Source organism: Scyliorhinus canicula, chromosome 4 (assembly GCF_902713615.1).
Source record: "Scyliorhinus canicula chromosome 4, sScyCan1.1, whole genome shotgun sequence".
NCBI classification, from domain to species: Eukaryota; Metazoa; Chordata; class Chondrichthyes; order Carcharhiniformes; family Scyliorhinidae; genus Scyliorhinus; species Scyliorhinus canicula.
In genome coordinates this window covers 3,422,366-3,446,266 of record NC_052149.1, presented here as the reverse complement: position 1 = coordinate 3,446,266, position 23,901 = coordinate 3,422,366, and the positions used below count along the sequence as shown (strand labels likewise).

At 47.3% G+C, this 23,901-nt stretch overlaps 1 protein-coding gene across 1 annotated transcript; it reads right to left on the bottom strand.

Annotated features, from left to right (window-relative positions):
• Nucleotides 1–125: 125 nt before the first annotated feature.
• tyw3 (tRNA-yW synthesizing protein 3 homolog (S. cerevisiae)) lies at nt 126–23,820 on the bottom strand. Its single transcript, XM_038793599.1, has 6 exons — nt 23,589–23,820; nt 19,641–19,721; nt 14,091–14,189; nt 13,248–13,319; nt 6,025–6,158; nt 126–995 (listed from the first exon to the last, which is right to left on the bottom strand). Exons 1-6 carry the CDS (start codon nt 23,751–23,753, stop codon nt 800–802), a joined length of 747 nt encoding a protein of 248 aa, XP_038649527.1. The 5' UTR covers nt 23,754–23,820; the 3' UTR covers nt 126–799.
• Nucleotides 23,821–23,901: the final 81 nt, after the last annotated feature.

Here is a 23,901-nt window from a genome sequence, read left to right as displayed (position 1 = left end):
TTTCCGACACTAAATGCCCAATTATCCCCATAATTGGAATAGGAAGACGTCGTCTGTCTTATTGGGTCTTAGTGAACCATCAAATCTCACAAAGCTTCACAAAGGAGAAACTCACAAAAACGGCATTAGTGTTGTAAACAAACATGTGCTTTATAATTCAAACCAGAGGCATGGGTTTTACAATCCTCTGGGCCTTAGCTCCACTCTTGCACTGTAGCAGGCAAGCGAAGCCACACCTGCCTGTCCAACAAAATGAAGATAAATTTCGGACTGACTCGATTTAATCGGCGATGAAGCATTTTGGGATGTCCGTGATGAAGGGCACTGTACAAATACGATCTTTGTCCGTGGAATAACATTTATTTTGATGTACCTCACTCTTTTGCCTTTTTGAGGACTATATATATATATATATATATATATATATATTGCTTACTCTTATCAATTTTCATCACCCATTGCTGGGCTTGGACTTGTTTGATTACTTTTCAACCCAGTCTTCTTACATTGAAGATTTTGAGAAATTTTCATCCAATGTTAGCTGAAGAGTCAGTGTCTCACCCAGCTCATGTCATTTAAAGGTTCTGTTCACTTTTTTAAAAAATGAGCAGGGATAAAATTTACTTCATAAAAATAGTCCAATAGACGCACAGAACTGGAAGCATTGGACCGCTGATTAAATTATTCCAATTGCTGATGGAAAGATTATTTTTGGAACTATTGGTTGAGCCCCTCCAGGCCCTCCAACCGTGCGAGCAAGGATTTCTTTACATTCATTCTGGGGATTAGAAAGTTGTGGTCACGTGGTGCCCATCAGAAAGGAGAGGTCACTCTCGCCATCGCTATGGGCTGCCAGCTCGCCGTTTCCCCGTTCCTTCTTCGCAGCTCTTTGTCTTCTTCGGCGAGTGTAACCAGAGGCAGCTGTGCTCACGTTTTCATCAAGTTGTTCAGGGGGCACAGGGGTAGTTAGGGCAGATTGAAGGCCAGTGTAAAACCTAAAAACCACACAAAAATTAAAATGGTCAGTAACAGGTTTTGTGAGACTAAATGAAAGATAAACTGTTTTCAGTGGCAAGGGGGAGGGGTAGCCAGAGGACCCAGATTTAAATTCTTCTGTGAATTGTCAAGAGAATAAGAACAAGGAGGAGTCGGCAATTCAGCCCCACGGGCTCGCTCCGCCATTCAACATGATCATGGCCCATCTCATCTCCACTTTCCTGCTCACTTCCCATAACCCTTCATCCTGCTAAAAACTGATCTACCTCCTCCTTAAATGTGTTTAGTGTCCTGCCGCACACTGCACTCTGGGTTAGAGAATTCCTCAGATTCACCACACTTTGAGTGAAGTAATTACTCATCATTTCTGTTTTCAATCGGATACCTCTTCGCCTAAAGCCATGGCCTCTTGTTCTAGAATGTCCAACAAGGGGAAACATCTGCTCGACATCTACCCTGTCAATCCTCTTTAGCATCTTATATTCCTCAATTAGCTCTCCTCTCATCCTTCCAAACTCCGGCTCAATCTCTCTTTATAAGACAGTCATAAGAGGAGAGATGGGGTATTTTTTAAAAGCAGTGGGTGTGCTGCCCAAAGGGCGGTGGAAGCAGATTCAGTAATAACCAACAAAGGGAATGGATAAATACGTGGAGGAGGAAAATATTACAGGGCTATGGAGGAAGACCTGGGGATGGAACTAATTGGATAGCTCAAAGAGCTGGCATGAGCAGAACAGACGGACTAGCCTCCTGTGCTGTAAGATTCTGCGATTCCAGGATGCTCTTAGTGAATTTCTGGAGAAGCAGTGTGACCGTCGCTAGGGACAGGCCATCTACCAGTCATTAAACAAAATCCCCTCTCAGTTTGATTAGAACATAGAACATAGAACACTACAGCGCAGTACGGGCCCTTCGGCCCTCGATGTTGCGCCGACCTGTGAAACCATCTGAAGCCTATCTGACCTACACTATTCCATTTTCATCCATACGTCTATCCAGTGACCACTTAAATGCCCTTAAAGTTGGCGAGTCTACTACTGTTGCAGGCAGGGCGTTCCACACCCCTACTACTCTCTGAGTAAAGAAACTGCCTCTGATATCTCTCCTATATCTATCACCCCTCAATTTAAAGCTATGTCCCCTCGTGTTGGTCATCACCATCCGAGGAAAAAGACTCTCACTGTCCACCCCATCTAACCCTCTGACTATCTTGTATGTCTCTATTAAGTCACCTCTCAGCCTTCTCCTCTCTAACGAAAACAACCTAAATTCCCTGAGCCTTTCCTCGTAAGACCGTCCCTCCATACCAGGCAACATCCTAGTAAATCTCCTCTGAACCCTTTCCAAAGCTTCCACATCCTTCCTATAATGTGGTGACCAGAACTGCACGCAGTACTCCAGGTGCGGCCGCACCAGAGTTTTGTACAGCTGCAGCATGACCTCGTGGCTCCGAAACTCAATCTCCCTGCTGATAAAGGCTAGCACACCATATGCCTTCTTAACAGCCCTATTAACCTGGGTGGCAACTTTCAGGGATTTATGTACCTGGATGCCGAGATCTCTCTGTTCATCTACACTACCAAGAATCTTGCCATTAGCCCAGTACTCTGCATTCCTGTTACTCCTTCCAAAGTGAACCACCTCACACTTTTCTGCATTAAACTCCATCTGCCACCTCTCAGCCCAGCTCTGCAGCTTATCTATGTCCCTCTGTATCCTATAACATCCTTCAGCACTATCCACAACTCCACCGACCTTCGTGTCATCTGCAAATTTACTAACCCATCCTTCTACACCCTCTTCCAGGTCATTTATAAAAATTACAAACAGCAGTGGCCCCAAAACAGATCCTTGCGGTACACCACTAGTAACTGAACTCCAGGATGAACATTTGCCATCAACCACCACCCTCTGTCTTCTTTCAGCTAGCCAATTACTGATCCAAACCGCTAAATCACCTTCAATTCCATACTTCCTTATTTTCTGCAATAGCCTACCGTGGGGAACCTTATATCACAAACCACAATCTATAGTGCTTTTAAACTAAAGTTAATAAAAACTCGGTGCGCCAGTTGTAGCTCGGGGGTAGCACTCCCACCATGTTGTATGTTCAGATCCCACTCCAGCCTCGCTCTGCATCAAGAACTAGCTGTCCAGCCCACTGACCTACATCTGCCCCCATGAATCTGTCTAGCTCTCTAGTTCTGCCTTAAAGATATTGAAGATTCTGCTTAACTGCCTTTTGAGGAAGAGAGTTCCAGAGACACGAGCCTCATTTCTCACCCCGGTCTCAAATGTCTAAAATCTGTCTTAATCTTTTTAAATAGTCATGATGTGGAGCCTGAGGAAGGAGCCGCGCTCCAAAAGCTCGTGTTTGAATCAAACCTGTTGGACTTTAACCTGGTGTTGTAAGACTTCTTACTGTTTTTAAATAGTAACCCCCTTGCTCTATATTCTTCCACAAGAGGAAACATCCTCTCCACATCCACCCTGTCAATACCCATCAGGATCTTATATGTTTCAATCAAGTTGTCTCTTACTGTTCGCAACTCCAACGGATACAAGCTGAACCTGTTCAACATTTCCTCATTGAACAACCCACCCATTCCAGCTATTAGTGAACTTCTGCTAACACATTTACATCTTTCCCTAAATAAGGAGACCAATACTGTACACAATACTCCAGATGTAGTCTCACTAATGTTCTATATTAGTCTCAAATAAAAGCCAATACTGTGGCTACAGGAAATCTGAAATAAAACAGAAATGTTTCTTGCACTGCGTAAATTGCCGGCCACATTCCCTACAAGAGTGACTACATTTCAAAAACACTTCAAAGGACCTATATAAATGCAGCTCTTTCTTGTAAACTATAATCACAAGATTTTCATAATACTTAAATGCTGGTTAGATGAATAGGAGGAGGCAAATCAGCCCCACCTTCTCAAAGGAGCCTGTTTTGCCAGTCAATCAGATGATTGGTGATCTGTGGTTTTGCTCTATCTGGGTGAGTGGTGTCTGGCAGGAGGATAAAACCAGGCAGCTGCTCCTCAATCATAAGCTTCTTCCATTCCTCTGTCCTGAAACTTCCCCAGCTCCAAGATGGGCAAACATTGTAAAACAAAATGCCAATGGCAATAACATCTACATTTCGCAGTCAATTGTCATGGTGAAAGCGGCTTTGGAAACCAATCAGAAATACTCCTATTCAATCATTTAAATTTTCCCCAAATAATGAGAGCTGGGGCAGGTTTAAGAAAAGCCTGCAGTGCTACAGATGTTTTCTGTTTAAATGGTGCTACACTTTATCTCAATCGGAGCCCTGCTGTTCCACCACATTCTCTCAAGCATTAAGATACGTTATCTAGCTGACTCCAAGGGGACATGTTGAAATAAGGGTCCAAGCTTAAAAAAAAGTGGTGCACCGTGGAATGAGACACTTGCATTTTTAAATTCTATTGTGGGTTGTGAGCTTTGTTGGAAAGGTAGAGAAGGTGGTCTTCTTGAGCCGCTGCAGTCCCAGAGGTGTGGGCACACCCACAGTGCTGTTCAGGAGAGAGTTCCAGGATTTTGACCCAGCGACAGTGAAGGAACGGCAGCAATATATTTCCAAGTCAGGATGGTGAGTGTCTTGAGGGGAACCTGTAGGTGCTGGTGTTCCCAGCTATCTGCTGCTCTTGTCCTCTGGGTGGTTGAAATCTCAGATCTGGATCGCACCTTTTCAAACTGCAAAGTGCTTTACATACAAAGAGTGTTTGGCGTGTAAATCACTAACTAATTAGCAGATCATTTGCGCAAAGAAAAGTGCCCACAAACAATAACGTGATAGGGAGCAGATAATCCATGTTTTGATAACCTTGATTGCAGGATAAATATTGTGCACAACACTGTGAAAAGATCTTCTTTCATACAGTGTCAGGATATCATTTACCGTCCATCCTAAGTCACATGAACATGGGAATTATGGGCAGGGATCGGCCAATTGAATCCTCGAACCTTTGCTGCCATTCAATAAAATCCTGGCTGATCTGACTGTGGTCTGAACTCCACATTCCCCTCAACCCCAATAACCTTTGATTTTAGTCAATCAATCTACCTTGGCCTTAAAAATATTAAATGACCCTGCCTCCTCAGCTCTCCGGGTGAGCGAGTTCCAAAAACACGTGACTCTCAACAGAAAATATTTCTGGTCTCCATTTTAAATGAAATTTATTATTTTAAAATTGTCCCCCGGTTCTAGTCTCTCCCACAAGGGGAGATATCCTCAGCATCCATCCATCACCTCTCATTGTGCTAAATTCCACTGGATACGGGCCTGTTCCTCTAGATTACACCCCCATGCCAGGTATCAGTTGACTGAACCTTCTCTAAAGTAATTTAACACATTTATATTCTTTCTTAAATAAGTAGCCCAAAACTGTACTCGGTATTCTAGATGTGGTCTCACCAATGCCCTGTACAACAGTAGCAACACATCTGTATTTTTATAGGGTGTCACGGTAGCACAATGGTTAGCACTGTTGCTCCACAGTGCCAGGGACCTGGGTTTGATTCCCGGCTTGAGTCACTGTCTGTGCGGAGTCTGCACAGGTTTCCTCCGGGTGCTCTGTTTTTCTCCCAAGTCCTGAAATACGTGCTTGTTAGGACATTCTGAATTCTCCCTCCGTGTACCCGAACAGGTGCCGGAATGTGGTGACTAGGGGATTTTCACAGTAACTTCATAGCAGTGTTAATGCCAGCCTACTTGTGACACCAATAAAGATTATATTCCACTCCCATTGTAATAAATTTAGAGACAGGCCACCCCAGCCCTCTATCCCCCCCACAGTGCGGTACAGCTCCCCCACCCCGACAGCACGGTGCCTCCACCCCCCCCCCCAAACAGTGCGAATGTGACTTCAACCTATGACCTTTTGACTCCAAGGTGAGAACGCTCCCTATACAGCCAGGGCTGGCACAAGTAAAACCCATCCTCAATGTCTCTCATATTGCTCAGAGATTTCACTGCCCTGGAACTGTGGGTTGTACCTTTCAATCCTCTTTTGATTTTCTTCCATTTTCTGATTTGCCACTTGCACAAGGTAATCGATGTACTCGTCACTCACCAATACTCTCCCTTGATGACATAAAGGAACCTCCAGACAATGGGTACTGCGAACAGCCTGGTGACCAGAAGAAACAAATGTTAAAGCATTTTCTTAATGTCAATGGGAGGGGTGTAAATGCAGCAAATCTCTGTCAAGGGAGGGTCCTTGTCTGAATCTGGACACACAACGATGTTTCCCTGGGATAGAAAATACAGGTACACAAAACTGTTCACATTCTACCTTCTTACACAGATCTCTCCTATTCCCTGTCCTTCACCATACCTCAGGAGTTTTGACAATCCGGTGAAAAATAACGAACATGCAATTGTAAAAGCGATAGTGAAGCATTCCACCATTTATCACCACCACTTAAAGCCCACTGTAGAGCAGTTTGGCAGAATTGCCCGTTTTTGTAAATTGTATATAATGCTAAAGTGACAGAGAAAGCCCAGGATCTCTTTCCATTGGATAGAAATCTGTATCAAACTACTGGAGGCATCTGAGTGACACTGGATTCTAAAATCAAAACAAGAATTTCTAGTTTTTCATATGGAACTAGTGAGTTTATATTTGAGATATCATGTGTAGCTTTTAATGTCATCCATTCTGGGGATATGAGCTTCACATTTGTTGCCCATTCCCAAGGTGGGGCTTCTTTTTGAACCACTGCAAGCAATTTTTGATATAATGGGGACACTTGTGAGCACATTTTTTAAGAGAAAGGTTAAACATTTACCATGTTGGTGCAAGACTGGATGAGGCGCAGAAGGATCTGGGTGCCCTAGTGTATGAATCATAAAAGGTTAATATACAGGTGCAGCAAGTAATTAGGAAAGCTAATAGAATGTTCATACAAAAGTAGGGAGTTTATGTTTCCAATTGTACAGGGCATTGGTGAGACTATATCTGGAGTATTGTGCACAAAAATGATATTCTTATTTAAGGAAAGAGGCAAATATGTTGGAACCAGTTGAGAAGGTTTACTCGACTAATAGGTGGGTTGCCTTCAAGGGAAAGGTTGGACAGGTTGGGCTTGTATCTGCTGGAGTTCAGAAGAGTAAGAGGTGACTTGGAGATCCAGAAGGGTATTGACAGGGTCGATGCGGAGAGAATGTTTCCTCTTGTGGGAGAATCTAGAACTTGAGGTCATTGTTTAAAACGGATGAGGATTTTTTCCCACTGATTTGGAACTCCCTTTCTTAAAAGGTGGTTGAGGCAGAGTCTTTGAATACTGTTAAGGCATAGCTAGATAGATTCTTGATAAACAAGGTGGTGAAAGGTTGTCATGGGAAAGGCAGAAATGTGAAGTTGGGGTTAAAATGAGATCAGCCACAATCTTATTGAATGGTAGAGTAGACTCAATGAGCTGAGTGGATGCTAACATTGGAAAGGGTGCAGAGGTGATTTACCAGGATGTTGCCTGGTATGGAGGGAAGATCTTATGAGGAAAGGCTGAGGGACTTGAGGCTGTTTTCGTTAGAGAGAAAAAGGTTAAGAGGTGACTTAATTGAGGCATACAAGATGATCAGAGGGTTAGATAGGGTGGACAGTGAGAGCCTTTTTCCTCGGATGGTGAAGTCCAGCACGAGGGGACATAGCTTTAAATTGAAGGGAGATAGATATAGGACAGATGTCAGAGGTAGGTTCTTTACTCAGAGAGTAGTAAGGGCGTGGAATGCCCTGCCTACAACAGTAGTGGACTCGCCAACACTAAACGCATTCAAATGGTCATTGGATAGGCATATTGACGATAAGGGAATAGTATAGATGGGCTTTAGAAGGGTTTCACAGGTCGGCGCAACATCGAGGGCCGAAGGGCCTGTACTGTGCTGTGATGTTCTATGTTCTAACCTTTTTTAATTATCTTTATTGTCACAAGTAGACATACATTAACACTGCAATGACGTTACTGTGAAAAGCCCCTAGTCGCTACATTCTGGCGCCTGTTCGGGTACAGAGAGGGAGAATTCAGAATGTACAAATTACCTAATAGCACGTCTTTTTGGGACTTGTGGGAGGAAACCGGAGCACCCAGAGGAAACCCACGGAGACACGGGGAGAACGTGCAGAATACGCACAGTGACCCATGCCGGGAATCAAACCTGGGACTCTGGCGCTGTGAAGCCATAGTGCTACCACTATGCTACAGTGCTACCCACTGCTACCGTTCTACCCACAATTGCAAGTTTGTCATGTTTCACCAAATCGTTTTCACCGAATCGTCAAAGCTCCTGAGGAATGGTGAATGTGTCTGTTTGGATGGAGTCCGAAGTAGACCCAGAGCAGGGGACCACAGTGCTTCAGTTGGGCTTTTACACCTTCCAACTGCTTCATGGTCACTTTTTACTGGCACCAACTTTTCAATTCCAGATTATGCTTCCTACTTTCAAAAAGGCATTGATAGAATCCACTTAAAGTGACCTGGGGAATAGTGGGAGGGAGAGCAAAACTAGTTTCAAAATTAGAAATCCTCGAGAGAAATCCTGCCCATTGACAATGGATTTATGAATCACATCTTCGGCTGAGCACCAGGGAAACATATAAACACCGGACTGTTTCGGAATGGCTTTTGGAACAAGTTCAAAACTCATTAATATAATAGCAGGCACTTCCTAGCAGTCAAGAATGCCCATGTCTCCAACGCCTTCTCTTCAAAGATAACATCAAGCTTCAGTTTGGTACACATTGATTTGCATCTCACCACAGAGAAACTAATGGGACATGATCAGCCTTTCGATCCACCTTGCACCTTCCTGGTGCTAGCCAGTCTCATTCAAGAGACATTTCAATAAATATTTTAGGGTGGTCTACGCTTCCTTAGTTTCCTTCATCTTTATTTATCGTCAGCATTTAGATAAATGAAGCACTATGCATATTGATAGGGTCAATAGAATACATATCATTCACAGCAACAATGCTGAGAGGAAGAGAGAAAAAATGTTATGAAGCATAGATGGAGATAATGTAGTTAAAGTGAAGTATTGGGTTGCATGAAAAAAACTATTTACTATAAATCAAAGGACACCATTCTGCCACTGTACAGGTTGGTCAGACCACACCAGGAATAATCTGGCCATGTTTGGTGTTATAGTGGCTATGGAAAAGGCCCAGATAAGAGCTAAAAGAACACTTCTTGGCATAAAGGACTCTAATTACGGAGCCTCAACAACTTCAATCTATTTACTCTAGAGCAGTGTATACACCGGAGAGTGTCTATAAACCATTATAGACCATTATCTCTGACCTCTCGTTCTAGATTGTCCCACAAGAGGGAACATTTGGTCTACCTTACCTTTATAAATCCTATTTAGTATCTTATATACCTCGATCAGATCCCCCTCATCCTTCTAAACTCCAGCGAGTATAAGCCCAAACTGTTTAATCTCTCCTCATCCATCAACCCTTTCATCCCTGGAATCAATCTAATGTGCCTCCTCTGAACTGTCTCCAATGCCACCACATCCTTCCTCAAATAAGGAGACCAAAACTGTACACAATCCTCCAGATGTGGTCTCAACAACATCCTGTACAATTGCAACAGCACTGCTCTACTTTTATACTCCAGTCCTTTTGCAATAAATGCTAACATTCCATTTACCTTCTTGCCTTTTGCAGATTTGTCTTTTACAGATTGACCTATTGGGAAATGATTCCAGTTAAAATTGATGGAGGAGGAGTGGGAACAGACTACATGTTGGGTGGATCTTAATTTTCTAGAGAGAAAAGAAGCTTCTGATGTGTGTTTCTGGCTGGTGTGGTGGCTGCTGACTCTGCATCGCCGTATAGCGGGATCTGGATCAGCCTGCATAGATCCCACTGCAAGAACTTGTACCGGTTTTGATCACCTGAGGGAGGATGAGACAGGAATTTTGCAAGTATGGTCCTATTATTGGCGTTGGTTTCTTCTCGGTTTTAAACCCATCTAGCTCCTAATGTTCGATAAAAGGAGGAAGTCTGAATGTCTTTACATAGAACATAGAACAGTACAGCACAGAACAGGCCCTTCGGCCCTCGATGTTGTGCCGAGCAATGATCACCCTACTCAAACCCACGTATCCACCCTATACCCGTAACCTAACAACCCCCCCCCCCCCCCCCCCAACCTTACTCTTTTTGGGACACTACGGGCAATTTAGCATGGCCAATCCACCTAACCCGCACATCTTTTGGACTGTGGGAGGAAACCGGAGCACCCGGAGGAAACCCACGCACACACGGGGAGGACGTGCAGACTCCGCACAGACAGTGACCCAGCCGGGAATCGAACCTGGGACCCTGGAGCTGTGAAGCATTTATGCTAACCACCATGCTACCGTGCTGCCCACTTTACATATGTGATTCCAAACCTATAGCAATGTGCTGGACTCCTTTAAAAAAAAACTCATTCAAGGGATGCGAGAGTCACTGGCCAGGCCAACATTTATTGCCCACCCCCCGATTTCCCTTCAGAAGGTGGTGGTGAGTTGCCTTCTTGAACCGTTGCAGTCCATGTGATGTAGGTGCACCCACTGTGCTGTTAGGGAGAGAGTTCCAGGATTTTGACACAGCGACAATGAAGGAACGGCCGATATATTTCAAAGTCAGGATGGTGAGTGGCTCAGAAGGGAACCAAGGTGCGATGTTCCCACGCATTGGCTGTATGGTCCCATGTATGGTTGTAAGTTTGGAAGGTGTGAAGGAGCTTTGGTGAGTTCCTGCAGTGCATCTTGTAGATGGTAAACACGGCTGCCACTGTGTGTTGGTGGTGGTGGGAATGAATGTTTGACCATGGGGTGTCAATCCAATGTTGTTGGAGATGCACTCTTTCAGGCAAGTGGAGATATTCATCCTGCCTTGTACTTTGTAGATGGTGGACAGGCTTTGGGGAGTCAGGTGGTGCCGCAGGATTCCTAGCCTCTGACCGGCTCTTGTAGCCACAATATTTATATGGCTAGTCCAGTTCAGTTTCTGGTCAATGGTTACACCCAAATTTTGATTGTGGGGGATTTAGCGATGGTAATGCCATTGAGTGTCAAGGGGCGATGGTTAGATCCTTTCTTGGAGATGCCATTGCCTGACACTCGTGTGGCATGAATGTAACTTGCCACTTGTGTGTCAGCCCAAGTCTGGATATTGTCCAGGTCATGCTGCATTTGGAAACGACTGCTTCATTATCTGAGGAGTTGTAAATGGTGCTGAACATTGTGCAGTCATCTGCAAACATCCCCACTTTCTGACCTTATGATGGAAGGATGGTCATTGATGAAGCAGCTGAAGATGGTTGGGCTGAGGACACTACCCTGAGGAACTCCTGCAGTGATGTCCTGGAGCTGAGATGACTGATCTTCCAACAGCCACAGCCATCTTCCTTTGTGCCGGGTATGACTCCAGCCAGTGGAGAGGTTTCCTTGATTCCCACTGACTTCAGTTTAGCTGGGGATCCTTGATACCAAACTCGGTCACATGCTGCCTTGATGTCAAAGGCAGTCACTCTCTCCTCTGGAGTGCAGCTGTAATGAGGTTGGGAGCTGAGCGACCCTGGCAGAACACAAACCGTGTGACCGTGAGCAGTAGTGATGCTCGATAGCACTTTCATCACTTTATTGATAACTGCCCTCTGAAATAACCTAAGACACTCAGTTGTCCAAAACCGCAGGATGAATTTTTAAAAATTGTACATTAATATACTGCAAAGCAGTAAAGCTACTTTTAGCATTACTTCCTCCACCCCTCCTGTATTTCCCTCTCTCTAATTGTTCCATTTTCAGGCAGAAACAAGGAAACAGCCCAGGCTGTGCACTCTGCGGGCAGTTTCTCAATCAAAGACTAACAAGTGCACAGACAGAAGGCGAGCTTACAGAATTTGTTGACCATCCTGCCATCTAGTGGCACAGTCAAGAAGTGAACACTCACTCTGTACCGTGCAACTAGTGATGATGATCAGCTTGGAAGCTTCAATGGTGGCCGGATTCCTGCCGAGTTTCGGAAGTCAAATCTCATTAGGGTGTGGTAAGAATTAGCATCAAAGATAAGCGTAGAAACTCCTGCCTGTAATGTCATGGTGGAGAATGAGGTAGTCTAGTGTCACAACTCATAATAGCACAGGGTACACTGCAATATTGGGAGTTACTCTGTAATAATATGCAGTTATCTATACTTTCCTACAACAGTCGGAAACTTCAAAGTAATTAATTAGATTTGGGGTACGTGAAGATAATTAATGCACAATATAAATACAATAATGTATTACAAAGAGCAGAACGGTACATTGCATCATGAAGCAACACAGTGGAAAGAGAGCTCGACAGCTCAATAAAATTCTCAGGAAATTTAGTTCCAACGGTTACTTTAGATTCCAGAATTTTGAAAAACAGTAACTGCTAGAGGTGTTTGCAGCGACAGTAAAGGCAAATTAAGATTAACAGTGATTTTAATAGGAATGAAGATTGGAGAGTAGAAAATTTGGAAAAGCTCTCTTTAGAGAGGTTTAAAATGATGAGTGAATAGGGGAGAAACGATTTCCAATGGTAGGTGGGTGACAACCAGAGGACACAGATTTAAGGTGATTTGCAAAAGGAACTGGGGTGACGGGCTGAATTTTTAAAAAACATGCAGCAAATTATAATTTGGAATGTGGTGTCTGAAAGGGAAAGAGAAGTCAATTTAATAACTCAAAAGGGGATTGGATATATACTTTTTTTAAAAAGAGAATCATTTACATGGCTATCGGGAAACAGCTGGGGAGCGGGACTAACTGTACAGTTCTTGAAGAAAGGCAAAAGCAAAATAGCCTCTTTAGCTGCAGCATCATTTTGTGGAACAACTCAACGCAAGAGAGTTTTCAGGATTTGTTACAGCGAGACGGGATAATTACTGAGACCCCCCAACCAGGGCAAGCTTGGCCCAAGGAAGGGAGCTGCAGTGGCTCAGAATTCAATGGGAAGGCAGTGAAAGGTGCACGGTGTGTAGAGCATGCTGCTGGATACATCACTGAATCACAGGGTCACGGCCTGTGATTACTGACAGATGGAAGCCATCAAGGGGAGACTCGTTTAGATCACGCTCGGAATGGAATTTTAATAGCAACCTTGTGATTAACTTGCAAGTCTTCAACTGTAGAGAACGTGGTATAAAATTAAATGTACAAGTAATCTTTCGTGAAGTAATAAAGTAAAACCATTTTACCATCATTATTTTGCCTTTCTTGCCAACTGTGATCCCAGAGTTCCTGAAGCCAGAGTTTATGGCGACAGAGTGCTGTAAACCAGAACAATAGAAGAGCAAATCAGTGTATGTTTCACAGACTGGATCTTGGAATTGCATATAAAACTTGATTAAGGCAAGTTTCCTTCTAACATTTTGATATGCAAACAGTACAGAACAGTCCATTCTGCCCAACTGGCCAGTGCTGGTGTTTATGTCTTCACAAGCCTTCTCCCACACTATCAATGTGACCATCTTTTCCTTTCTCCCTCCTGTATTCTCTGGTTTCTCCTCGAACACATTTACACACGTGTATTTCCCAAGTCATTTTAACATTTCCTTATTTATGTCCTATGTTTGTTCATGTAATGGACGATCTGCCTGGACTGTACGCAGAAGAATATGTTTCACTGTACCTCAGTGCACACGACAATAAATCTAAATCTTCTAAACAAGCAAATACAACCCAAATTTACGCAATGCCGCCTTCTAATTTATTGTTAAAGCCTCTATCATTCTGGTGACTCTGCTCTGCATCCCCTCAGAAGGTCAATACATCTTTCCTGAGGTGTGGTACCGAGAACTGAATACAGTGTTTAGCTGGAATCTGACCAAGCTCCATGAACTGAAGCTTCACTTTCTCCCCATTATATTTCAGTCCCTTCAGATAAAGTTAAACTTTCCAAATTGTCTTTATGTAGAAGCACAGACTGAGGGAGGAGGGAGGTGTCAACACTAGCTCCACCTGCTGCTTGGGCACACATCTCACGAGAGCAACCAAGGCAAACGCTCAACATCTGAAGTTAATGGCTGACTGCCTCTTACCAGGAGTTGCGCGTCCTCCATCCTCCTGCACTGAACGTGGAGAACAAATGGTTCAAATTTAAATACAGCGTTATCTTCTGCTTTCTGCAGTCCTGCAAGCTACAGAGGAATGGAGAAAAAGAAGCTGGAGAAACAAAAAATGACACACTAGTTCACACCAACAAGAAATCTAAACTTGCTCCTGGGTATTGTTACAATTCTATCTCTGTCGCCAAGCTTTGAAATGATATACAAAGGACCCAGGGATGAGGAATTTGAGTGATGTGAATAGAGAAACTGGGATTGTTCTCCTTAGAGCAGAGAAGGTTAAGAGGAAATTGATAGAGATGTCCAGAGTAAATAAGGGAAAACTGTTTCTAATTCTGGAAGGATTAATAACTGGAAGTATACAGATTGAAAGAGATCAGCAAAGGAACCAGAGGCAAAATGAGGAAAAAACATTTTTATGCAGCAAGTTATGATCTGGGATGGACTGCTCAAAAGGATGGCAGAGGCACGTTCAATAACATCCAAAATATAATTGAATAAATACTTGTAGGAGGAAAATGTCTGTGTCTCCATGCTCACTTTGGGCAGGAATCCTTCCCCTTGTTCAATGGATCCTTTTACCTCCCACAAGTCTTCTCCCTCTACCTGAATCCCTCCCTCTGGCCTCCTGCTCTTGATCTTTTCATTGACAACTGTCAGAGTGACCTCGGCTGTCTCAATTTCCCTGCTCCGCTCACCTACTCCAACCGGTCTCCTTCTGAACTTGTTGCACTCTGGGTTCTCTCAAGTCCCACTCTGACTTTATCAAGCCTGTCGACAAGGGCAGTGCTATCGCTGTCTGGCTTACTGACCATTACCTTGCAGAGGCTGAGCGCCAACTCCCAGACACTTCCTCCTACCTGCTGCGGACTGCGATCCCATCGAATATTAAGCCATTGTTTCCAGGACTGTCACTGACCCCATTGTCTATGGAGAGCTTCCTTCCACAGCGACCAACCTCAGTCTCCCAATCTTGCACAACCTGCTTCTACCTCCATCCCAAAATTTACAAACAGGTAGACCCATCGTATCAGCCTGTTCCTGCCCCACAGAACTCCATTCTCCCTCCCCTTGTCCAGTCCCTTCCCACCTACATTTGAGATTCCTCTGATGGCCTACTTCACATCAACAATTTCCAGTTTCTTGGCCCTGTCTTCTCTTTGCTATGAACCTGTACTTCCTCAGGAAACTAAGGAAATTCGGCATGTCCACATTAACCCTTACCAACTTTTACAGATGCACCATAGAAGGCAGCCTATCGGGCTGCATCACAGCCTGGTATGGCAACTGCTCGACCCAGAACCGCAAGGAACTTCAGAGTCGTGAACACAGCCCAGTCCATCACACAAACCTGCCTCCTATCCATTGACTCCATCTACACATCCCGCTGCTTGGGGAAAGCGGGCAGCATAATCAAAGACCCCTCCCACTTACTCACTCTTCCAACTTCTTCCATCGGGCAGGAGATACAGAAGTCTGAGAACACGCACAAACAGACTCAAAAACAGCTTCTTCCCTGCTGTTACCAGACTCCCAAATGACACTCTAATGGACTGACCTCATTAACACTACACCCTGTATGCTTCACCCGATGCCGGTGCTTATGTAATTACATTGTATACCTTGTGTTGCCCTATTATGTATTTTTTTAAATTCCCTTTTCTTCCCATGTACTTAATGATCTGTTGAGCTGCTCGTAGAAAAATACTTTTCACTGTACCTCGGTACACGTGACAATAAACAAATCCAAATCCAATCCCCCATACCTCCATCCCCCAAAAGGAGGGTCTGAGGGCTCTCCACCTCTTCCTTGAGTAGAGGCCCAAACAATCCCTGTTCACCACTAGTCTCCTCCGCCTAGCTGAACTTGTTCTCCGTTAGGAAATCAAAGGTAGTTTTAAGGGATTTAAATTTCTATTGGTAAAAATTAGAAATTATGTATAGTTTTAAGTGGGTTTAATTTAATGTTTTTGTGCAAGGAAGGGTAAAACCTGTAGTTAGATCCATGCTGGGCAAGTGTTTGTTGGGGGGGGGGGGGGGGGGGGGGGGGGGGGGGGGGGTTAGTTTCAATTCCAACTGTGCTTCTCTTGAGCTTAGAGGGGGATTTGGCCGAAGAGTAAATAAAAAGCTGAAGCATGTGTGCTTTACTTAGTAACTAGAAGCCGTTTTTAAGTAGGAAGGCTTTTAAGTTTTTGTTTTTAGCTGAATTTGTTTACAGTTGAAGATAGGTCCCCCAAGGGGATAGCATCTCTCAGCTCTGCCAAAAAAAAGACTGGACAGGACAAAGCAGCTGCAATGAGGCAGAAGCCCCAAAGAACCAGATACAGTCCAGATAACCAGGGAATTGGGACATAAAGAATGTCTTAAGATTGAAGCTAAGAGAAAAAATACCAAGGTCTTGTTCAAGGGAATTGAAGGGACAAGCAGACAAAGTGTTCTGAGTGAAAGACACAGCTGCAGTAAACAGAGCTAAAGTGGGAAAGCAGACTTCAGAGGTAAATCAAACGTTTGAAGCCATTTTAAGATATTACAATCTCACTAACTGGGATCGGAATATCTCTCATTCAATAATGTCTCCATTAATTTTTCTCACTTGCTGCTAACATAAAGCGTGGCTACGGGCACCCATATGGGTCCCAGTTCTGCCCCATCTTTTTGTGGGTGATGTGGAGCATTCCTTCTTCCAGTCCTACTCGGTGCTCCCCAAATTTATTTTCCTGTTACATCGATGACTGTATTGGGCCATTTCATGTTCTCGTCTGAACCTGTGAAAATGTATCTATTTTGCTTCCAATTTCCACCCCTCTCACCTTCACAGGGTCCACCTCTGACATTTCCCGTCCTTGACCTCCGTCTCCATTACTGGCAATTTAAAAAAAAAATCATTTACTGGATGTGGGTGTCGCTGGCTAGACCAGCATTTATTGCCCATCCATAGTTGTGCTTCAGAAGGTGGTGGTGAGCAGCCTTCTTGAACTGCTGCAGTCCCTAAGGTATAGGTACACACACAGTGCTGTTCCAGGATTTTGACCCAAGCGAAGGAACAACTGGTATATTTCCAAGTTGGGGTGGTGAGCAACTTGGAGGAGAACCTCCAGGTGGTGGGGTTCCCAAGTATTTGCTGCGAGGGGCGGCACGGTGGCGCAGTGGTTAGCACTGCTGTCTCACGGCGCCAAGGACTTGGTTTCGATCCCGGCCCTGGGTCACTGTGTCGAGCTTGCATTCTTCCCATGTATGCGTGGGTCTCACCCCCACAACCCAAAGATGGGAAGGGTAGGAGGCTCAGCCACACTAAATTGCCCCTTAATTGGAAAAAAATGTTTGAAAAAAAATATCTGATGCTCTGTCCATCCAGGTGATAGTGGTCGTGGGTTTGGAAGATGCTGCCCAAGGAACCTTGGCAAGTTAAGAACATAAGAACTAGGAGCAGGAGTAGGCCATCTGGCTCCTAGAGCCCGCTCCGCAATTCAATCAGGTCATGGCTGATCTTTGTGAAGCAACAGTGCTAACCACTCTATATCCCTCTATTTCCTCCCTATTCATGTACCCATCCAAATGCCTCTTAAATGTTGCTAATGTGCCGGCTTCCACCACATCCTCTGGCTGCGCGTTCCAGGCACTCACCACTCTCTGCGTGAAAAACCTACCCCGCATATCTCCGTTAAACTTTCCCCCTCTCACCTTGAACCTGTGCCCCCTTGTAATTGACACTTCCACCCTTGGAAAAAGCCTCTGACTATCCACCCTGTCTGTGCCTCTCATAATTTTGTAGACCTCTATCAGGTCTCCCCTCAGCCTCTATCTTTCCAGTGAAAACAATCCTAGTTTATTCAACCTCTCCTCATAGCCAACACCCTCGAGACCAGGCAACATCCTGGTGAACCTTCTGTGCATTCTCTCTCCAAAGCTTCCACATCCTTCTGATAATGTGGTGACCAGAACTGAACTGCAATAGTCCAAGTGCGGCCTAACCAAGATTTTATGCAGTTGCAACATAATTTCCCAATCCTGTACTCAATGCCCCGGCTGATGAAGGCAAGCATGACATATGACTTCTTAATCATCTTGGCTGCCTGTGTTGCCACTTTTAGGGAACTGTGGTCCTGCACACCCAGATCTCTCTATATGTTCCTTAGGGATTTTCCATTTACAGTATAATTCATACCTAGATTTGATCCTCCAAATTTAATCACCTTGCATATGTCCAGATTAAACTCCACCTGCCATTTCTGTGCCCAAGTCTCCAATCTATCTATATCCTGTTGTATCCTCTGACAATCCTCGGCACTATCAGCAACTCTGCCAATCTTCGTGTCATCCGCAAACTTATTAATCAGACCACCCACATTTTCATCCAGATCATTTATATATACTACAAACAGAGGTCCCAGCACTGATCACTGCGGAACACCACGAGCTACAGATCTCCATTCATAAAAACACCCTCCACCGTTACTGTCTTCTATAACCAAGCCAGTTCTGTATCCATCTAGCCAGCCCACCCTGAATCCCATGTGATTTTAGTTTTTGTCCCAATTTCTGTAGTTTCACCCACCAGTGGAAACAACCTCCCTGCTTCTATCTTATCTATTCCCTTCATAATTTGATATGCTACTATAAGATCCCTTCTCATTTTTTCAAAATTCAAATGAGTATAGTCCCATCTACTCAGTCTCTCCTCATAAACCAATCCTCTCAATTCTGGGATCAACCTAGTGAATCTCCTCTGCACTCCCTCCAGTGCCAGTACATCCTTTCAAACAGACTTTCACAAGTAAGGAGACCGAAACAGTACACAGTATTCCAGGTGTGGCCTCACCAGCACCCTATACAGCTGCAACATAACCTCCCTGTTTTTAAACTCCATCCTGCTAGTAAGGAAGGACAAAATTCCATTTGCCTTCTTAATTACTTGCTGCACCTGCAAATCAACTTTTTGTGATTCATGCACAAGGACACCCAGGTCCCTCTGCACAGCAATTTTTTACCACTTAAATAATAGTCAATTTTGCTGTTATTCCTACTAAAATGGATGACCTCACATTTAACACCACTGTACTCCATCTGTCAGACCCTAGTCCACTCACTTAAACTATATATCTATCTGCAGACTGTGTCCTCTGCAAACTTTGCTCTACCACTCATCTTCGTGTCATCTGTGAACTTTGACACATTACACTTGGTCCCCAACTCCAGATCATCTATGTAAATTGTAAACAATTGCAGACCCAACACTGATCCCTGAGGCACACTAGCCACTGATCACCAACCAGAAATACGCCGAGTTCTGCAGTGCATCTTGTAGATGATACACATGGTTGACTGCCACTGTTAGTCAGTGGTGGAGGGATTGAATGCATGTGGAAGGAGGAGCAATCAAGCGAGCTGCTTTGTTCTGGATAAAAGAACCACAAGGATATGATGAATTATATACATGGTGAATTAACTGTATAAGGACAGTCTGTTGAAAAGAATCCTCAAGAATAAATTAGAGTTAAGGGGAACAGAATATTGATGTCTTACCACATCTTCTTTCTGACATTTCTGATGAGTCACAAATAGCCAGGAGCGGTTTTGTTTATGCCCTTCAGTCTGATCAGAGCCCTAAACAAGTCAAAGGTACATTACAACTATGATTTACAGAATGGAGGCCATCAAAAAACAATAACTACATTAATCTAACCTGTCAGCCCATTCACTGTCAAACAGTAATTGCCTGAAGTGATCGTACACCCTGTATAAACACATGTAGCATTCAAAAAACAGATGAGTCGATAGTGCAAATAAAAATTGGGCAGCACATTGCTTAGCACTGCTGCCTCACAGCTCCAATTCTGGGCTTGGCTGACTGTCTGTGTGGAATTTGCACTTAGATTATCATAGAATTTACAATGCAGAAGGAGGCCATTCAGCCCATCGAGTCTGCACCAGCTCTTGGAAAGAGCACCCTACCCAAGGTCAACACCTCTACCCTATCCCCATAACCCAGTAACCCCATCCAACACTAAGGGCAATTTTGGACACTAAGGGCAATTTATCATGGCCAATCTACCTAACCTGCACATCTTTGGACTGTGGGAGGAAACCGGAGCACCCGGAGGAAACCCACACAGACATGGGGAGAACGTGCAGACTCCGCACAGACAGTGACCCAAGCCGGAATCGAACCTGGGACTCTGGAGCTGTGAAGCAATTGTGCTATCCACAATGCTACCATGCTGCCCTCTCCCCGTGTGTGCGTGGGTTTCCTCTGGGTGCTCAGGTTTCCTCCCACAGTCCAAAGATTTGCAGGTTAGGTGGACTGGCCTTGCTGAATTGTCCCTTTGTGTCCAAAAGGTTAGGTGGATTACTGGGATTGGGTGGAGGCGTGGGTTTAAGTAGGGTGCTCTTTCTAAGGTCCGATGCAGGCTCGATGGGCCAAATGGTCTCCTTCTGCACTGTAAATACTATGATTCTAAATAAGTATGATATGATAGCCATCACAGAGACAGATTGGGATTCAGATATTGAGGAACCATCGACAATTCGAAATGTTGGATGAGTGTCTTTGTTAATTAATGGTGTAATTAACTCATTAGAGAGGGATATCCAAGTTCAGGAAACCAGGATGCAAAGGCATCCCTGGGTTGAGATGAGAAATTGTGTCGACACTTGCGGGAGTTGTGTACAGATGTGCAGTTCAAATAATGTTTTTGGTATAGTTTGTTGGAATAAGAAATTCAGGAGCCAGCCAGACAGCAAGCTATATTAGACCCGGTAATGTGCAACACGATAGAATTAATAACCTCACCAGGAAGGCGCCGCTAGGTAGCAGCAAGCATAATATGATTGAATCGTACAGATGAGGCAGAGGCAGACACAACACCCCCTATCCCTCCCCCCCACCGCACCACCCCTATCCTCCTCCCCCCTGCAATCCCCCACCCCACCCTCACTCCCTGCTCGACCCTCTATTCCCCACCCCCTGCCCCATCTCCTCCCTATCCCCCTGCCCCCCCATCTCCTCCCCGCCCTATCCCCCTGCCCATCTCCCTCCCCCTCCCTGCCCATCTCCCTCCCCGCCCTATCCCCCTGCCCATCTCCTCCCTATCCCCCTGCCCCCCCTCCCCCCACATCCCCCCTTTCCCACTCAACCCCCCATCCCCCTCCTACCCCCTCTCCCTTCCCACCATCCCCCTCCTTTCCCACTCGCCCATCCCCCTTCTCCCCCCTTTCCCACTCACCCCCCCCATTCCCACTCGCCCCCATCCCCCCTTTCCCACAACCCCCTCCTCCCCACTCGCCCCCCATCCCCCACTCGTCCACCCAACCCCCTCCTCCCCCCATCCCCCATCCCCCACCCAACCCCCTCCTCCCCCCATCCCCCACTCGTCCACCCAACCCCTCCTCCCCCCATCCCCCACTCGTCCACCCAACCCCCTCCTCCCCCACTCGTCCCCCTCCTCCCCCACTCATCCTCCCCATTCCCCTCCTCCCCCACTCATCCCCCTCCTCCCCCACCCATCCCCCCACTCGCCTAATCATCCCCCATCCCCCTCCTGATCCTCCCCATCTTCCCCCCAATCCTCCCCCATTCCCTTCCCCCCTCACCCCAACCCCCCTCATACCCCCCATCTCCCCTAATCCTCCCCCATTCCCTTCCCCCCAACCCTTCCCTCATACCCCCATCCCCCCTAATCCTCCCCCATTCCCTTCCCCCCTCACCCCAACCCTTCCCTCATACCCCCTCCTCCCCCATTCCCTTCCCCCCTCACCCCCAACCCTTCCCTCATACCCCCTCCTCCCCCATTCCCTTCCCCTCACCCCAACCCTTCCCTCATACCCCCCATCCCCCCAAATCCTCCCCATCCCCTTCCCCCCTCACCCCCAACCCTTCCCTCATACCCCCTCCTCCCCCATTCCCTTCCCCCTCACCCCAACCCTTCCCTCATACCCCCCATCCCCCCAAATCCTCCCCATCCCCTTCCCCCCTCACCCCCAACCATTCCCTCATACCCCCCTCCTCCCCCATTCCCTTCCCCCCTCACCCCCAACCCCTCCCTCATACCCCTTAATCTCCCCCCACCCCACTCATACCCCCCAAATCCTCCCCATCCCCTTCCCCCAACCCTTCCCTCATACCCCCCTCCTCCCCATTCCCTTCCCCCCTCACCCCCAACCCCTCCCTCATACCCCTTAATCTCCCCCCACCCCCCTCATACCCCCCAATCTCCCCCCACCCCCCCCCCCTCCTCCCCCATTCCCTTCTCCCCTCACCCCCAACCCCTCCCTCATACCCCTTAATCTCCCCCCACCCCCCTCATACCCCCCAATCTCCCCCCCACCCCCCCTCCTCCCCCATTCCCTTCCCCCCTCACCCCCAACCCCTCCCTCATACCCCTTAATCTCCCCCCACCCCCCTCATACCCCCCAATCTCCCCCCCACCCCCCCTCCTCCCCCATTCCCTTCTCCCCTCACCCCCAACCCCTCCCTCATACCCCTTAATCTCCCCCCACCCCCCTCATACCCCCCAATCTCCCCCCCACCTCCCCTCCTCCCCCATTCCCTTCCCCCCTCACCCCCAACCCCTCCCTCATACCCCTTAATCTCCCCCCACCCCCCTCATACCCCCCAATCTCCCCCCCACCCCCCCTCCTCCCCCATTCCCTTCTCCCCTCACCCCCAACCCCTCCCTCATACCCCTTAATCTCCCCCCACCCCCCTCATACCCCCCAATCTCCCCCGCACCTCCCCCATTCCCTTCTCCTCACCCCCAACCCCTCCCTCACACCCCTTAATCTCCCCCCACCCCCCTCATACCCCCCAATCTCCCCCCACCCCCCTCATACCCCCCAATCTCCCCCCACCCCCCTCATACCCTCCAATCTCCCCCCACCCCCCTCATACCCTCCAATCTCCCCCCACCCCCCTCATACCCCCCACCCCCCTCATACCCCCCAATCTCCCCCCACCCCCCTCATACCCCCCAATCTCCCCCCACCCCCCTCATACCCCCCAATCTCCCCCCACCCCCTCATACCCCCCAATCTCCCCCCACCCCCCTCATACCCCCCAATCTCCCCCCCACCCCCCTCATACCCCCCAATCTCCCCCCCACCCCTCATACCCCCCAATCTCCCCCCCCACCCCCCTCATACCCCCCAATCTCCCCCCCCACCCCCCTCATACCCCCCAATCTCCCCCCCCACCCCCCTCATACCCCCCAATCTCCCCCCCACCCCCCTCATACCCCCCAATCTCCCCCCCCACCCCCTCCCCCCCTCCCTCATACCCCCTAATCTCCCCCCACCCCCCTCATACCCCCTAATCTCCCCCCACCCCCCTCATACCCCCTAATCTCCCCCCACCCCCCTCATACCCCCACCCCCCTTAATCTCCCCCCAACCCCCCTAATCCTCCCCCTTCCCCCTCCCTCAGCACCATTCACTCTCCCAGCAGACCTTCCCCCAGCCCCCCCCCGGGCCCCTCACCGCCAGCAGGATGGCGCGGCCGCTGCACGAGCTGGTGCTGCAGTACCGCTCTGAGCGGTTCAGCCGGTCCACCAGGCCGCGGATAGCCGGGTCCACTCCGCCCGCGCGGCTCCTGTCAGCGCCGGGCCGCAGCCGCTGCTCCTTCCGCCGGCCGAACTCATCCATCCCGGGAGGGAGGGGGAGCGGGAGGGCCCACCGGCTGCCGGCCGTCAACGGCGGCGGCACGAGGGGGCGGGGCACCTGACCAAGGGGCGGGGCGATGGGCGGGGCTGGATGGCGAGACCGGGTCAGGAGGCGGAGCGATGGGCGGGGC

What these genes read in the sequence shown, in the direction of transcription:
- tyw3 (XM_038793599.1), bottom strand. Translation starts at nt 23,753, where the DNA reads ATGGATGAGTTCGGCCGGCGGAAGGAGCAGCGGCTGCGGCCCGGCGCT. An exon ending in AATGTCAGAAAGAAGATGTG is followed by an intron (nt 14,190 to 19,640) that starts GTAAGACATCAA and finishes ATTCCTCTGTAG; the next exon opens with CTTGCAGGACTGCAGAAAGC. An exon ending in AGAAAGGCAAAATAATGATG is followed by an intron (nt 6,159 to 13,247) that starts GTAAAATGGTTT and finishes TCTGGTCACCAG; the next exon opens with GCTGTTCGCAGTACCCATTG.